This window comes from Anomalospiza imberbis, chromosome 4, assembly GCF_031753505.1.
Source record: "Anomalospiza imberbis isolate Cuckoo-Finch-1a 21T00152 chromosome 4, ASM3175350v1, whole genome shotgun sequence".
Taxonomy (NCBI): domain Eukaryota; kingdom Metazoa; phylum Chordata; class Aves; order Passeriformes; family Viduidae; genus Anomalospiza; species Anomalospiza imberbis.
Genome location: NC_089684.1, coordinates 293,602 through 311,976, shown reverse-complemented (window position 1 = coordinate 311,976; position 18,375 = coordinate 293,602). Strand labels below are relative to the sequence as shown.

At 39.8% G+C, this 18,375-nt stretch overlaps 1 protein-coding gene across 1 annotated transcript in view; it reads left to right on the top strand.

Moving 5' to 3' along the window:
- Nucleotides 1-5,670: 5,670 nt before the first annotated feature.
- The window catches only part of USP46 (ubiquitin specific peptidase 46), a 31,196-nt gene continuing 18,491 nt past the window's right edge, over nucleotides 5,671-18,375 (top strand). Inside the window, exon 1 of the mRNA XM_068186720.1 lies at nucleotides 5,671-6,169. Coding sequence (XP_068042821.1) covers nucleotides 6,134-6,169 — 36 coding nt within the window. The 5' untranslated portion in view covers nucleotides 5,671-6,133. The remainder of the gene's footprint in view (nucleotides 6,170-18,375) is intronic.

Sequence of the window (18,375 nt, the reverse complement as noted above, 5' to 3'; positions counted from 1 at the left end):
TCTATAGAATAAAATAACTGCCCTTTAATAAATTACTGCAAGGATCAGATCTGGATTTGAGCCTCTTTACTTGCAGGTTAGTTCTCCCATTCCTGGAAAGGTGCTGTAACCACTAAGTTGCTGCCTACAAGGCTGCAGGCAGATCTGCTGTTTCCATGTGTGTGGGATGTAACTTTTATCTGAGTGAACTTCTCAGCTGGGCACTGAGTCTGCCTACAATCTGGGTACTTAGGGGACTTGAGGGAAAGACCACAATATTGGTGGATCTGAGTACAGGTTAATTTTGAGATTACGCTGGATCACTCATTAAATGGGAGAAATACAGGCCTGATCATGAGCAGAATTTGTAGGAAATCCAGTTATCCTGGGGGCATTTTGAAATGTATTAAGTGGCAGCAGGGTATCTTGGTTATTTTGTAGATTAGTGTTGAGCTTTTTAAGGAGTTGGGTGAGTTGAACTAACTTGTTCAAACCTTGAAGAGTGGTGCTCTAACTAGGCAAGTGTCTCTTTGTCACATGCAAGAATTAAATCTCAAAGTCACTGCTTTGATGCTTCTCACAGAAGAAAGACTCTAGAAAACAACTTGTTTAACAACATCAGGAGTTTACCACAATGTGCAGTTGTCATAAATGTTTCACTTCAGTTTTACTGTCTTTCTCCACACTGATATGAAGCAAAATCAATCAAGTAAAACCTCATTGTAACCATCAGTCTTTGCAGGTGGATCACTTGCAAAGTAGTATTAGTATTCGGTAGCATTAAATAATTGCCAGGTTTCAAATCTTAGAATGTAATAGCCTTATATATATATGTGTGTGTGTGTGTGTGTGTGTGTGTGTGTGTGTGTGTTAATTTGGTTAAAACTTTGAGATGTAGTGTAATGTAATAAAAGTGTAATTTAATTAATTTATGCACAATTTAATAAAATGTAAAGTTTATTTTAAATTCATACTGAAAATAGACTAAATGCCATTTACAGCTTATCTGCCCTTTGGGGTTTTTTTTTTTTTTTGTTTTGTTTTGTTTTTTTTTTTTTTTTTTGTCCTCAGAATGCTTGTGAGTTAAAATTGGAGCCTGTAAAATAGAATAAAACTAATAAATAAAATCTTTGGAGAAGAGGAAAGCAAGCCAGAATCATTATTTCCTTTTCAGAGGCAGAAATACCAATGTATTTCTGTAAAAATCTTCAGTTTTCTGTTATTTTTGCTCAGCGAGTCTCTTTTTGTTTGGTAAATTATTTCCATGGTTAAAATTTTTGGTTATCTCTTTCCAGCCAATATGTATGATTAGAATTTAAATAGTATTTTTCCACCTGAAAGCACATTTTGCATCGGTAAGAAAAATGCCAGTAAAGTTTGCTAGTGAGCTCACTATCTGAATAATATACCTGATGAAGAGGCCATTCTTCAAGATTCTTCTTTCTGGAAAGGTGGGAATATTTTTACTTGAGTAGTGAGTGTAGGGAAGGTTAATATTATTTAAACTGATGAAGCAATACACTCAAGTTCTCTTATTATCACTGTTCCAAGCTCTTAACACAGTGTATTTGAAACTCAAGCAGAAGGAAAAGGGCAGGAGAAAGATATATATAATGAGATAATCACAGCTCCAGGCCATTATCAACACTGGACTGGCTGCAGAGGCTTTAACAGCCTCTTCATAGAATAGAATTTAATGGCTTGCACTAGAGAACTCTTCGACCCTTTGTATCTACTCAGTCAGCTTTTGGTACCTCGACGTCAATGTACTTGCATCTGTATTATTCTGCTCTCTTTGGGCTTTCAGATCTGGTGTCTGGCCAAAAAAAGATGATGTCAGATGCTGTAAATGTGTTTTGTTTTCTTCTGAACAGTAGTAATTTCTGAGAAAAATTAAGAGATGGTATTCTCTACTTGCCAACTAGTAAAATGCTTAAACTAGCAAAAGGTAGGCAAGATTCGGGGATCAGTTTAATGCAGTTTTATTTCCATGCTTTATCTTTAGAATGCTGACGAGTCATACTGTCACCAAAACATGAAGTTTTACAGTATTTTGAATAAAGAGAAATAATTTCTCAGATAATTTGAAAATGCTGGGTAGGGGTTGCTTTGAAGATGACAGTCTTAAAGAAGAATAGTAATTCTAAAGTGGCGTTGGCTTTTTGGTTTTAGACTCTCCACATTTTCTATGGATTTCCATGAATTGTTCATGGACTACAACTCACTCTTACCATTAGAATTTCAGGTGCAGATGGAGTGGTTTCCATGGACCTGCTATGAGCTATGTGCCACAGATTCAATCCATAGGCTGCAAGCTGTTGTTTGGTATTGTACTAAAGCCACCAGTCTGTTCTGAAATGAGGCCAGGCTTCATGGAAAATCCTGATTTCTCATTCTTGTGTCTACTTATTTACCATTTTGTTAAAGACATTTTGCTATTTTTTGGTAGAACATAATTTAATATTAGATACAAAACATATTTTAAAAATTGTAAAATTCTAAACCTACACTGTCAGCACTGCAAGTATTTCAGATCTCTGAATTCTCTTATAATTCTTATACATTTTCCATGCTTCCAGAAAGCTTTTTTCCAGCTTCTAATTGGTTGGAAATATCCCGAATTTGATCTATTCCAAATATTTGTTCAGCAAAACTGACTGATGATTACCCACTTCTGGACCCAAGTTTACTACAAGAAAAACATAAATGAACCCTTTGTGGAATTTTAAAAGATTTCTAGAGAGGAAATGCAATATCCTCTTTGTAGCACAAAATGAACAGATATTCTAGTCTCAGATTTGCTACCAACTTTCCTGTGTTAACTTTGGACAAGTCACTAAATTTCTGCTGGCAATTTTCTTGCTTTGTAAAAGAAGCTAATATTAAATTGCCACCAAATAATTTGACAACTCTGAGTGAATGCCTGCAAAATACTCTTGCAAAAAAGTCTGATGGAAAATGTTATGGAAATCCACGCCTCTGTTAGCCAAGTAGGATATCTACAATAGGTCCATATTTTATGTAATGAAATAGAAATGTTCAAGTGTAAAACCAGATGAGACCAAGATGGATCTAACATTATATGCAGGAGGTATTTTTTGACCTTTCAACGGAAATTATATAAGCACTTTTAGGTTATAAATAGTCCTTTGTTTTACTTCTCTTTGTCTAACACTCAGAAGAAACACAGGGTTGGTTGTTTGTTGTAAGGAGATAGGGCAATGCTTCAGAGTGGAAACAATTGTGCACTGTTCTTTATTTATACAATTCTTATAAAGTTTGTAACTAATATGTGTTGCATTGCTTAGCACTTTTTTATCTTCAAACAGCTACAGGAATAAAGTTTCTATTCCTGAAAATGACAACAGCAGAAGAAAACAAAAACAGATACCAGTCCATTTCCAGCATGAAAGTTTCTTTCTTCTTTCCTGTTTTGATATGTCTGAAGAGTGAAAAAGACAGTGCTAGACTATTGTCAAACTGACACATAAACACTTGTATATTATTCCCTATTTTTATTATTTATCTGCAGAAACAAGGCATGAAAAGTGTCCACCTTTAAATGAAAGTATTTATATTAGCATTAAGGAATATGATACTGAATTCTTCACAGAATGATGTGTGTGCATGTTTACAAATATTCCCTTGAACAACTAATAAGTGCTTAATCAGTAGCAATTTAGTTTTGTGTCAAAAAATGTTTAACGATCAGAAACAACTGAAAACTTAGCCTGAAGTCAAGTAATTGGCATTTGAGAAAAACAGAAGTATGAAAATACCACTTCTTTCTTTTTTGTTTTCACACTTTCTATGATTTCCCTGGGGTTTTTATTATGGAAATAATGTTATTGACATTAAAATATATGTGAGGCAAATGGCTTTATTAGATCCTGCATTTTGTTTCATTAAAATTTTTAATCACCTTTCAAACCCATTTGTTTGTTCCATAACTTTTCACTGATAGCAACTATGATTCTCCCCAGTAAATTGGAATAAGCAGGCTGCAGCAAAGAATACATGATTAGGCTTGTGTAATAACAGGCATCAGCTGAAAAACCAGGGAAGGTGCAGTACTGTCCACTCTCTGCAGGCTACTTAGAAATGTGCTGGAAACTAATCAGACCTTCATTGCTTCAGTCCTGACACGTCGGCTTAACTCCCATTTTCCCAGGTTATGTTGAGAAAACCTGTCGTATTATGTGTAATCCAGTCCTCTGAGTTTAAGCAAATTAAACACTTGGGATCAAATTCACACATAATGTAAGACCATGAACTTAATAGAATTATACCAAAGATAATTTTTTTCCCATGTTATTTAATGGCTTTTGCATAGTGATTTGTGGATTTATGAAGCAGTTTAGTGGCCCTGAGGACTTCAGTCACTCCATTATGTCCAAAAATCTTTCTTCATCCTGTATGTTGAATGTCTGTAATGATTTAATATAACTAATCCAGCTTAAGGAGGAAAGAAAATTCTGTCTCTGTGACAACTCAAATTTGAGTTTCTTTGCCGAAACTGTCAGCAGGATACCAACTAATGCTAAATTTGGTACCATTTTTATAAAGTGGGCACTTGTCCACAGTGAGCTGGATTAAGGCCACTTACCTAACAGTATTCTCAAGGCAGGAATTTATCTTTAGATGTTACTGCTGAAGCCAGATTTTTACTAGTAATCATAGATCTTAATTTGAAATTATAAAAAAAAAAAAAAAACCACAAAAAAAAAAAAAAAAATGACTTCAGAATGTTTCCTGTAAATAAAGCCTGTGGATGCAGGCTCTATAGGCTGCAATTAGTTTATTCTAGCATCATGAAATGAAAGGCGTAGCCAAGCATGAGCATGCCACACTTGAGGTGCTGTTAGGAGCAGAGGTGTCTGTAGAAATGTTAGTAGTTCTCTCTTCATTTGAATGATTTCCTCAGCATAGCAGAGGAACAATAAACGGGCCTTAAACTGAAAAAAAGCAACATCTGCTAAGGAAAGGGGAATTCTAAGATGAGGATTTCCCTAGCTGAACTCTGTTCTTGCGTCTCTCAGAGATTTGCTATGTGACCTCAAGTTAGCTATTTAACAACCTTGTGCCTATTATCACGTGTGTAAATTTAATATGCTTACGCTGCTCTGCCTTGGAGAAAGACATGGGCCTCAGCTTGCTTGTGTTTGAAGAGAAACGGAGATTATTACATTAGCCGTGTTGTATAAATGCTACATGTCGTGAATTTGTGAGTGAGCACTTGCACATGCGGTGTGGACATAGTCCCAAAACTGCATTTGTGAAGATAAAGGTTATCTGCATGAATGCAATGCAAAGCACCAACTGAGGGCAGTAAATTACATTCCAGCCTACTGTTCTGGATTTTGCAAGTACCTGGGCTCCTGTGTACCTCCTAATTAGGTGGGGTGAGCATGTCCCAAAGCACAGTGCAGCCGTCCTCCTGCCCGCACTCTGCCTTCCCGTCCTTCACGCTGCTGCCTGCCGGTGTGCTTGCGTACGCACTGAGGCCGGGTTTCTCAGCCCCGTGGCCATTCCAGGCCCGGCGATTAAAGCACCTCGGCCCCTGTCGGAGGGCCCGTCCCGAGGGGCGGCGGGCGCCGCTCCCCCGCGCCCCCGCAGCGCATTGGCTGCGGCGGCGGCCGCCCCGCCGAGCCCGCTGGGGTGCCCCGTGCCGGGCGCTGCCTCTGACCTTCCCTTCCCCGCTGGTGTCGGAGCGGATCAGCGGGCGCGGCGCTGCGATGGAGCGGCGAGCGGCAGCCGCCGGGAGAGGAGGAAGAGGAGGAGGAGGAGGAAGGGAGAGATTAGCGCGGTGCCGGCTGGCGCAGAGGCGCGGCTGAGCGCTCCAGCGGGAGCCCGGGGCCCTGCGGACCGCGCGAGGGGCACGGGCGGAAGGAGCGGAGATGCGGCCGCTGTCCCCGCGCTGCTGAAGCTGCCGGTCACTCGCCCGGAGGAGGGAGGGAGGCCGGGAAGGTCCGTCCTTCTCGCTGCTCTGCGGGCGCAAAGGGTGCCTGTGCAGTCCCCTCCTCTTGCTTTTATCCCAGCCCCGGAGCAGGAGCCGCCGCCGCCCCCTATCCCTTCCTGCGCTCTTCCCACCATGAGCGGGGCTGTTTTCACCTTATAAAGATGGCGGTGTGGGATCGCTGCAACCTTTAGACTCATGACTGTCAGAAACATCGCCTCCATCTGTAATATGGTGAGTGCTGGCGGGCGGCGGGCGGCACGGCAGCCCCTGCGGGGGCCGGCTGGGGGGCTGCCCCAGGGGCGCAGCCCAACCGCGCGGCTCCATCCCTCGCCCCAGCGGCCGGGGAGCCGGGCAGGCTGCGCCGGGAAGTGCCTGGGATGGAGCTGGCCGACGGAGAGTGACGATGTCCCGAGGAGTTTTCCTGGAGCAACCCGGGCGTGGGCCGGGGAGGGACGGAGCTGCAGAATCGGTGCGAGGCCCCACGGAGTGGGTCTGACCCCGGCCGAGGCGCGTTGCAGACGGAGCCGTGGCCCGCCCTTCCTCCGCCTGCCCTTCCTCCTGCCCTAACACTGCGAAAGGACCAAAGTTGGGTTCTGAATCCGCATTAAATCAATGACCCCGTTTAACCCTCTCAGGCAGGCACTCTGTGGTCTCCTAGGGCCAGGAGCTCCCCAGATTACATAGAAAAGGAGGATGTTTAGGTGCCTAATAACACTTGGATCTCGATGCTAGGTGCCTGTTCTAGGAAGTCTTGTCTTTAGAGCTAACAGGGTTTAACTTGCACTGTACGCTGCTCGAAGAGAACTGGTGTTCGTGAAGTACTCTCGAATCACTTAGCTTTCTCAAAACCACTTAGGGAATTAGGAAGGAGCAAGGAAACGTTTATATTTTTGTTTGTTATGTTCACTTTGCTACTTTTCTCCCCATGGAATAGTTGAAATGATGTTTTCTGCATTGTGTTTGGGTTTAATTTAAATTTTAACAAACTTGGAGCACCTAATTTAGTTTAGGTTTTTGAAACTTCTTGGCAGGAGGAGGAAAAGCTCAAACTATGTCAAAGACTTTTTAATACAGTGAGACTGTAGCAAACTTACCGAATAAGTGGTTGCATTCTAAGCATCCCAATGCAAACAGAAGAGAGTCCTATTTTTGTTCACTTTGGTTTTTTAGTCTGTATTTTTCACCCTTATTTCCAGGTTCTTCAAGAGCAGCTACACACAGTTGCCAGCTTCCCTCCATGTGGTGCCCCAGCATGCCTTGTGCTGCTGATGCCACACATACCATTCATCTGCCCTGGAGAATGGAGCCTGTCTCTAGGGTAAGGCAATGGGCACAGCCCCAGAGGCCTGGCTCCTGCGGGGTCTGACTGAGGGAGTGTGGATTGCAAGCCTGCTCCCCTTCCATGTGTCTGCACTTCCACTTAAGTGGGATTGCTCTTTTGTTGCAAATGAGATGCCTGGGAAATCCCATGCATAGGCTTGATTTGAACCTCAGCCCTCCCTTTGAAATACCTGCTCTGAAATGCAGGGAGGGTGTATTGATTCTGGGCTTAAAAGAAGTAATACAAAATCCAGATTTGAGGTATAATAACCTGGGTGCTCACCTTTCTTCACCAACAGTAACAAGTTTTCTGAACCCTTCATTGTTCTTAATGATTTTCAGTCCAATGAGCCACAAATACTGCAGAAAGAGGTTCAGGAAATGGTACAGGACTGAGGAGAAAACCTAGGTGCACTTACCTTCGCTCTGAGACAGGCTCCAGTTTTTACTGCTGATTAATGGTAGATGCGATGCCTTGCAAACTGTATAAAAGAGCAGTGCATGAAGAGGAGCTGGAGCCTCATAGGTGGATGTAAGGCCTTGGCATAAAGTGCTAAGAACTCTGATTTTTCATGTGCTTCAGGCAGATGCACTTTTACGCAGCATACTTCTCCCAAAGACTGAACAGGTTCACAGCAGAACTGATGAGGTTGTTGCAGTGGTGTGCTGCTCAGCTGTCATTGCCAATACATCCTGCAAAAGTAGCATCTGAGAGATGGAGAGACCAAAGGGAAGGAGGAGAGCCCTAAGCAGAAAAGGCGTACAAGGATTCATACTTCAAGACAATTCTAACTCATGGTACTGTGACAGAAGGTGCAGTCGATTTAATGTTAATGATATTTTAACACTACATATTCATTGAGGTCTGCGTATTTAGCTTTTAGAGATGCCATGTTGTGTTGGTCACATTTAGTTTTTTCTGGATAACCCTCAGGGACTGGAAGTTCTTTAAGGCAAAAGCAATGGAGTTTTAGACAGTTACAGGAATTTGGGGCTGTAAGAGAAATACAAATTCCTGCAAGTGTTGGCAACATTGCATTATGGCAACTCCAAAAATGTGTCCACCCTGATGAGGTGATGGACTTGAACTCAGTGATCTGTCGAAGGAGCTATGGCAACCTTCTAGAGGGCTAGAGATATAAAAGTAAACCTTTGCCTTTTTAAAAACCTGAATATTTGCAGCACTAGTTTGATTTAGGACATCTGTAGAAATCTATCTAGAAAGATGCTGAGATGCTGATTCTCAGACCTTGTTTCTGCACTATAATAGAGTGCTTGAAAACTGAGCTACTGACAAGTTGTGAACTAAGAAATAACTGTGTAGTTCTTAGGTAATATAATATGTTTTTTCTATATAATGCTACATAATAGTAGGTTTCTAAGTTTTTTAACCGGGCTAAACTCAGTAATTAAAAAAGGGGGTTCTGGTCTTTATTTTTTCCCATTCCACTTTAGAGTGTTCACAGAGTGTTTTTTGGTTTTTGAAAAAAAAAAAAAAAAAAAGGCCCCCAGAATCCAAACAATTATGTCTGGTTGATTTTTAGGGGTGGTGTAGAGAGTAGAGGAAGAGGGACAGAGGCAGCAATTGGTTACTTGTCCTTCCCTGAATGGAACTTAGATTGTGTTTTCAATGGTAGTCCTTTCTTGACAAAGTTTTTTGTGTGTGTTTGTCCAATGTTTGGTCTCATGTCCTGCAGGGAAAAATATTACTGAAATTTAACTGAATTAATGGAAAAACCTGGCTAGCCAGCATTTTTGAATGTATGTTTGCTATAGAGTTGACTGCCTGATATTTGCTATCTTGGGTTGTAATTTTGATCTCCTAAAGATGGTAGAGCTTGTTAGTCTTTTGAGGAAGGATCAAAACAAGTGTAGTGAAGCAAGAAAGACAGGGACAGTATTTAACTCGCAAAAGATACTTAGTACTGGATAAGCTCTCACATGCTGAGACAGACACAGTAGGAGCTAGCCAGTAAGAAGCAAATATTTGGTGGGGGACGTTTCCATTTGGCACATTTACTTGTAGTAAATATTTAAATGTACAACTTTCTAGAATTAAACAAAATTTCTCTATTGTGTTTTACCAGTTTTGTCCCCTAAGTTATAATAATAGCAATAGTTCTAGTTATTGTTCACTGATTTACTTAATGAGAATTAAGAGCTAAAACTTATTCTGAATGGGTGGAGGGGATGAAGGCAACTGTGCCTGAAGGAATCAGTAGGATTCTTATGTGGGCATGATGGCCATGTTCACTGAGAAGGGAGGTGTAGTCTGCAGGATGTTCAACTCTCCTGCCCTTCAGCCCCAGTAAAAGCTCATTCACTCTGCCTGCACACCATTTTCACCACTGAGGGACGTATACAATAGGCAGCTGTCGTCTTTTATGTAGGACAGGTACAACAGAGGTGAAGAAGTATAAGATACATTGGAAAAACTCTGTTTGAGGGAGTATCCGCAGCCAGTGCCTTGTAACACTGGTAGACTGCAGGCACCAGCTAGGGATGTGATGTAGCTCCTACGGTGCCGTAATTCTCTTTGGTTATTGTTTCTGTGGAATAACTCAGTGACTCAAGTACCAAATCCTGGTTCAAATGTAGACAGGCATGATGGCATTTCATGCTTACTGAAATCCTCTGCAGTATGTTTCTCTGTTGATGAGCTTTAGGTACAGCCTTGTGTTCTGAGTTAAGCTCATGCTGCAGCTGTGGCCTCAGGATATTCCTGTTATGTGCAGTGAAGGACATCTAACCATTTCAGAATGTATTGATATATATTTATACTGATCTGGCTAACAAGTTCTGTGGATCATATTTCTCTCTTTCAGAATTCTGTTGAGAACAGGTATTAATTCCCTCCCTTTCATAATTTTGTAATAGTATTTCAAATATTCCAATTAGAACTTCATAGTGTTCTGACAATTAATGAACAGAATAATCTAAACACATTCAGATTTCTCTGATACAAGGTGTCATCTGAGATACCTCATAGTTACTCCTGGTAGTTGTTGTATAGATATCCTTTGGAATAAAAGTTGCAGTTCCTAGGATTAATTTTGGAGTTTCATGTTACTCTTTCTTCTCATAGTCTCATAGTTATGAGTTTCAGAAAAATAGTTGGTTTTCTGCATGAAAACATTCACGCAATTCATCAGGAATTATGTGAACACCTGTGAATTGCAGCTTTCATTTAAAAATAAACAAGCAAGCAAAGCAAACAAACAAACAAACAGTTTCTAACAATCCTAGAAACTGGTTGTAGAGAAAAAACATACAAGTCTAGGAGTCAGTACATTCAGGAAACAAATAAGAATAAATGTTGGGGGTTTTTTTTGTGCATTTAATAGCATTATTTTAGAGACTAATTGCAGCATTTGTTTGAATATAGGGCATTGGCAGAATGAAGACTCAAACTACAAACAGATTTGGAAAAGGCTTTATACAAAAAAACCCCTACAATTTTAATGCTGCAAAAAATACTAAAATCCTGTTTCGTACAGGAATAATAAGATTATTAGTCAATTACAGAATTGATCACTATGATTTTCAACTGGATTTATTCATTTGGACAACCTGCAGTATATATTTCTTCATGTCTTATATATCTTCTCATAAATGCAGATAAAGGCAAAATAATACGTGCCAGACAATAAAAACAGCTATCTGAAGGCATATTTAGATTGATAAAGGAAAATAAGTTTTTACATCTGATAAGATTAGAGAGTTCAAGCAATGCAGTTTTAGAAGCATAGTCTCAAAAGTGCACAATTTCAATATGACATAGAAAATATAGAAACAAAAATATGAAAAGTGTGGAGAATATGAAGTCTAACCTTTGTAATAACTTTCTGAAGTAATGAGAAACTTGAGGGTATGGCTGACAAATGGGTATTGGACTAACAGACAGAAAGTGTGCATTCCATCAGAAGATGCACAGAAAGTGTGCATTCCATCAGAAGTCCACAAAAGATATTTTTTATTGGATAGAGGAGTATATGCTAAATGAGAAACATCCTAATATATCATTCCCAAAGTATAACCTCGAGTAATGGCTGAGGCTTGTCTTGCATGACTACCTTTTGATGGCTGAAGTGGTTATTATGTACTTACTAGCTGCTTAGAAAATAAGCACAAAAGGACAATTCATAAACACAATGTGCAGTGTACAGTGTGTTTCTTTTAGATGCATGTAGTCTGGCTTCATATTGCTGAATTAAGAGTAAACTAGTGGTTACACTAAACACCTCAGTAAAGAAACCTCTTAGTTATAGATCAGCAAGGCTGAGTGAATCTGAATTGTGGAAGAGATTACATTAAAAGCAGACTCTGGACCCTGATAACTGTGTGTGGTGGGCAAGTGCCGTACAGGAGGTGAGGTTCTGATGGATTTGAAGAGCCACAGTCTGTGGAGTCTAAGTCCTGGCCAATCAGAGAATCAGTCAGCCAGTTCCCTTCTGCTGACCTTCCTTTAGCCTCAGAAACTGTCCTTGGCTGGCTGTTTTGTAGGAACGCTTGCATATATTTATTGCCTACATTATGTGCTTAACACGCCAGGATATCAGTGCTTCTGGGGAAGAAGCATCCCCACTGTCAGGACTCCACTGTAAGCATGTTCTTGGGTATGCTCAGCCATTGCAAGGCTGTTCTGCTGTAGGTTTCAAACCAGCCATTACTGGATATTGCATGTTTAGGTTATTTCATTTGATTTTTTGATTTCACAGTTAATGGCCTCGTAACAGCTGTATGTAACGTATCCTATGACAATAAAGTCTCCAACTGTCCACTGAATATGATAAACCTGTGTTATTTCTGATGTAGGTCAGCCAAAGTTGGAGATTGCCAATGATAGGAATGACATCGCATTTCCTAATGTCTTACTGAAATCTACATTGCGGTAATTTGAGTTTGGTACTTCTCATCCTGTCCATTGCTGAGACCAAGAACAGACTAGTTCTTTTCTGTAACAAACTGTAGACTTGAAAATATTGTCATGCCCTTTCCTGCATTATGCAGCCTTTTCTGTCTTATGCAACACAACCCTATGCAACCCTTTTTTATAGGTCACTTTTCTCTAGAGTTGAGTCTTCCATTTTGACTGGCTTCTTTTGGATTCTTTCCAGTTACTTTTATCTTCCTTGAAACCAGGCACCCAAAACTGGATGTAAGATGTCTTACTACTGACAAGTTTAACAGGAAAGTTACTTTAAGATCTTAGTAGACCACCTGCAAGAATTGATTATGTTGTCAACATTTGTTGTTGGGGTTTTGGAGATTTTTTAAAATAACACTACATACCTGTGGCTTATTCATCTTAGATGACTCAGAGACTTCCCTTTTCTTTCTTTCTTTTCTAAAACTTTACTACCTTAGCCAGCTGTTTCCCGTTTTGTACATGGTGATTCTTCTCTTCATGCGCAGAATCTTACACTTGTCTCAGGTCCTTAGAGGATTTCTCTAAAAGAAAAATACTGTAATTTTTTTTTTAATTCTAAACCTGTCCTGCAACATAGCTGCAGCCCTCATTACTCATCTTGTGTGGAGATTTAATGAATGTATTCCTACTTCTGTCTCCAGGTTATCAGAGTATTCCAGCTGGTGCAGCTGCGATGAAGTTTAGAAGGTGCCTTGCTTTTAAAATGCTCTGAGGCAGCATGTATGCAGTATGTGGTCTAGACCAAAATGTTACTGAAGAAGTTAATAGTTTGTACGCAAATCTTAGTTTAGTTTTGACTCATGAGACCATCTTGCGTTCTGCAAGAAGGAAACTGGCCAAAACCAATGGTTTTGCTGCTTCTTCCAGCAAAAGCCTGGGTGCCATTAATCCAAGAACAATTTAGCTGGAGATACAAAAAGACTCACAGGAGAATATTGAGTTGCAGTTTGGTAAAAGCTGTCTAATCTTGGAAAGTTTAAAGATCAATATTTTTAAAAAATTACTTATGGATATAGACACTGGACTTGCAACACTTCAATAGAACCTTACCTGCAGTGCTTTGTTGCTTTGTGCTTTGAGAAAACCAAGTTTATCAGCTATGTAAGACTGAGTACCTTAAAAACTTTGTCCATGATTTTAAGTGGTTCAGGATTTCAGGTCTTGCAATTTTTATCCATTTCTTGGAAACCACACAGTAGACAGATGAAGTTATTTGTGATATATGTGATACTTAGATCTGTAAATAGAGAAAATTTAGTGTACCCAGCAAGAAAAAAGGTTAGGCCTCTCCTTTCAAGCTCTTCTAATTTGCCTTAATGATCAGAAGGCTCTTTGGAAAAAACACACAAAAATAATTTATTTAGATAAGTTTTGATAAATCATCTTTCCCAAAAAGAAATTGAATACACAGTCATTTTTCAGTCAGTCCATGTTCTTTTGCTGTTTACTATGATACCCTCTGTGTTTTCATAGAATCGCCTCTTTCCTCTTTCTTCTTGTGGTAAAAAAGACCCAAAATAGCTTTGCTGAAGGAACAAAAGGCATTTCCTCACAGAATGAAGAGAGAGCTAATCTGGTTAAATTCAACCATCCTGTGGGACTTACACTTTAGAAAATTACAGAAATGCTCCACGTTTGGCATTTAATATCTATGAGTTTTTAAGAAGGCTGGTTTGGCTATTTCATACTTACCATACCTCTCTGAAAGTTGAGATTGCTGCTGAGGATAGCCAAAGTCCAGCACTGGGGACAGGTGATGCATCTTTGAAAGCAGCTGCATGTGTGCTGCATGCTGTGCTATTGCTAGTCCTCCTTTTACTCTTGATTCTTTGTGTTGCTTCTGGGAGCTAATTTTGGGATTTTTACAGTTGCCTCCTCTCTTTTGAGTTATCTGTCACTGCCATTTGTTGGCCAGGAGGCCTTCCCCAAATTTCTTTACTTTCTTTTTTCCTTTCCTTCCATGTGCTGTGCCTTCCAAAATCCTTAAACTCAGGCTGCCTAGCCCTGGAGCCATTTCTATTTTTACTCTAATTTCTCTTCTACCAGCTCAAACATCACCATTAGTTTGTCTTAAGTCTTCAGTTTTTCCCTTCAGGAAACTATTGTGTTGCTCTCACTTTCCCTGAATACTAAGAAAAAAGAAATCTAATCTATAAATGTATATGATCTGAAACTCTTTGTCATGGACCAGCCATCTTCCTTCATCAATCTCTTGCTCTTCATGTATTTAAGTTCCTATTTTAATTATTAAATTTTTATGTGTTTTTCCATTATACTTTTTAGATTTTCTTGTGAACAAAATATTTCTTCTTATTTCTTTTATTTTTTTGTCATTGTACAGACATATTTTTCTGTGCAAAGAAAAATTTAATTAATTTTTTGGTTTTCCTACCATGTTTCTGTTTATTTAGTGATAAATAAACCCACTTGGGGTGGGTATCACTAAATAACATAAAGTGGCTTATGAAGAGTCCTAATTTCTTTACTGTATCCATTTACTTTAAATTAAACACATTTATATTTCTAGAAAGTTAGTGCCATTTTTATAGCTCTGTCACAGTACGAAGTTTAGTCTGCTTTGCTGTCTTCTGTTGATACTATCTTTCATATTAGCTCTTGTCCATTTCTCATCCTCCACAGAATAATCGTATTTAGATTACTTTGCTACATGTGATTTAATGAACCAATTGGATTACTTCTTTTTATCCTGAAGTTTTTATATATATATATATATGCTAAAGTGTAAAGGAACTTCAAGTGTTTTTTTACCTAATCTGTTTCATGTGATCAAAAGGACAAATGAAACTCTTAGCAATATTATCAGAAATTTCAACTGAAAAGAAAACCAGCAGTCTTATTCTTTGGAAAGTCCAGGGCAAAACAACAAGAGGGAAAAATATAGGTCACATGGGCCGAATGTTTTTGGAGCCATGCTGTGGCAAAAATCTTGGCCTGAATTGACCTGTGCTTGACTATGTCTCCAGCTGTATGTCTTTTTATGAGGGCTGAATACTGATTGTTGAATTAAGTGGTAAAACTGAGAAATCAAGGTTCCAACACCACAGAATACATAGTAGGAGTTTCCACACTGACCGAGTTCTCACTCTAATTAGGTCTGGAGACCACAGTCACTCCAGTGCATTTCCTTCACCAGTGTATTCTTTTAAGAAGGAGCCAGTCTCCTTTACTGTCTCTACTCTGATATGACTTTATTTAATATTCCCAAATCTCACTTCGTTGACTTATGCAGCCTTTCCTTATATCAGGCTCTGTAGCTACACTGCTGCTTCTGCTTATTTTTATGGAACTACAGTAGATTCAGCTGTGGTAGGATATTTCTCCTAGCTGAAGCTTTTATGAAACAATGGAGAGTGGTTGCATTAAAATGTCTGAGCAGGTTTTCACTGTAGAAGTAATCAAAATTACTTGCTGGGAGTGAGAACAAACACAAACATGCTGAAAAATAGTCATGGTTGATGTTTGCTGTAGATTGACATCAGTAGACTCACTAACATTAGTCTAGTGGAATGAAAAACATCATGTTTTCCATTTGATATGGTCGATTTAAACTGAATTCTGAACCACCTTTAACACATCCCTAATAATATATTTTTTCCAGTTTAAACCTGGATTGGGGGTAGTTTCTGGTATACTTTCTTGGAAAAATGTCCTTCTTCTCTCCTCATGTCAACTGCTTATTGAGGAGACTTCATATGCAAAGCAAGAAATTTATATGCAATGTGACATGGTTTGAGTTTTGCTAAGTAGCCTGTGTACATTTTTTTCTCCATGTAAGGAATATATCCTTCTTTGAAGCACCAGGTCTCTCTGCTTCTTACCTATGTTCTTGGACTGCCTTTCCAAGGATTTAACAGTATCTTTTTGGAAACCTCAGAATAAATAAAAACCAGACTGAAATTCCCTTTGATACAAGAAGACCCTACTCCTAATGAAGTCTGAGCGGGTTATGTCAGTTTACTCAAAGATTGAATTTAGCCTCACTGTTTTGTTGGGTCACTGTCACACTGAACTTTATTTTATATTTGCAACAGCCAAGGCCTGGATTTGGAGAGGTAAAAAAAGCTCCATGATAGGATGTTACTAAGCATGTGGTTTTTTCGACAGCAGATACTTTGGAAATTTCCATGCAATATAGAGTTTTTATATGAAGATTGGTTAGTATAGATCATTAATTTGTTTGGTTTTCAGTGATAATTTCATTTGATAAATCCTGATTCTTGATCTTTCTCACAATATTTACAAGAAAATTTAAATCAACCATCTGGCATCCTCTGAATTAAGAAACCCTGGCCCTGGAGAAAAGGCAAATGACTAATGTAGGAGCAACTAGTTAGCAGAGCACTTGCATCATATTTGTCTAACAGAATGCACTAACCTGTAGTTTTATGAAAGTATAGAATGTTACTTCCTAGAGATAATATTTTCCATGAACTGTAGAGGAAGAATTTATTTCAATGTGGAGAATACTTCCTACAAAACTGGAAAAACACCCATTTCATTTTTTGTTTAGGGAACTCCATTGTAATGTTCAAAGTGAATTCAAAGAAACCGTCACTTTGATCTGAATACTGTACTATGAGTATTAATATGAAGATGTTTTTCCTCAGAAGCTGCATTAATCTTCTGTAGTCATGTTTCTCTTGTATCAGACAAGGGTTTGAGGGTAACAGTGGCTGTTTGCTTCACTGCTAATATCAGGCAAATATTTATCAGTTTTTTCCCTCTTGGAATGCTTTGCTGAATATGTGCATCTTTGGCAAGGCTGACTTTCCAAGCAATGAAACTAATCTTATGAGACTTATATAAATATCACACTGTCATCTCTGTTGAATGGTAGCCAATAATTGCTTTGTATTAATCAATCTTTTTTTCCAAGTTTTTCACCAAGGCTTAGCAGAATCTGGTGAGACCATATATCCCTTATGAAGTCTCTCATGAAGGTTTGTGCTTTTAAAGTACTTCAGACTCAAAGGATTTTCTGGGAAGTAACATGGTCTGAGCAATGAACTCTGTGTATGTGAGAGAAAAAGAGAGAATGGAAAAAGATCTGAGAAGGGGATGTAAAATATGAAATCTTTGGAGCTTTTCTGGAACCTGCCGACTTAAAGGAGATGTTTTACTTTCAAGGCTTGCAAATTCTCAAAGAGAACCTGTGCTGAGTTTCACACTGCTAATTCTGTTGACTAAATCTTCTTTTAATGAATTGGCATGAAATAATAATCTAATTTGGCAAGCAGTGGTGATGGTAGGTGCAGTGAGGGAACAGAAATCAGGCCTTAGGGAGAAGGTGGGGAAGGGACATGAGAATTCTAGATCAGATTACCAGTTACTTTGAAAATTTTAGCTGATGAAGTCTAAGCAAATGTCTACCTTGACTCCACCAAGGCTTTTGACACTGTCTCATACAATGTCCTCGTAGTCAAATTCAAGAATTGTGGACTGGATGAGTGGACAGTGAGGTGGATTGAGAACTGGTTGATCCCAGAGTCATTGTCAGTGACACAGGTTCTGGTTGGAGGCCTGACACTTGTGGTGTTCCCCAGGATTCAATAGTGGAGTTGTTTAAATTATTCATCAATGACTTGGATAAAGGGGCAGATGACTCCTCAGCAAGTTTGCTGATGACACCAAGCTGGGAGGAGCAGCCCCTCGACAGGCTGGGGAGACGGGCAGAGAGGAAATTCAGCCAAGGCAAGTGCAGGGTCCTGCACCTGGGGAGGAGTAACCCCATGCACCAGCACAGGCTGGGCATTGACCTGCTGGAAAGCAGCTGTACAGGGAAGGACCAGGGGCTTCTGGTGGACACCAAACTGTCCATGAGCCAGCAGTGTGCCCATGTGGATGAGAAGGCCAGTGGTGTCCTGGGGTGCATTAGGAAGAACATTGCCAGCAGGCTGAGGGTGGTGATCCTGCCCCTCTTACTCAGCCCTGTGAGGCCACATCAGGAGCGCTGTGCCCAGTTCTGGGCTCCTCAGGGCAGGAGAGACATGGAGCTCCTGGAGCAGGTCCAGTGGAGGGCAATAAAGATGAGTGAGGGATTAGAGCATCCCTCTCATGAGAAAAGGCTGAGGGAGCTGGGCCCGTTCAGCCTGGAGGAGAGACAGCTGAGAGGGGAACTCATCAACATCTATAAGTATCTGAAGTGAGGGTGTCAGAGGATGGAGCC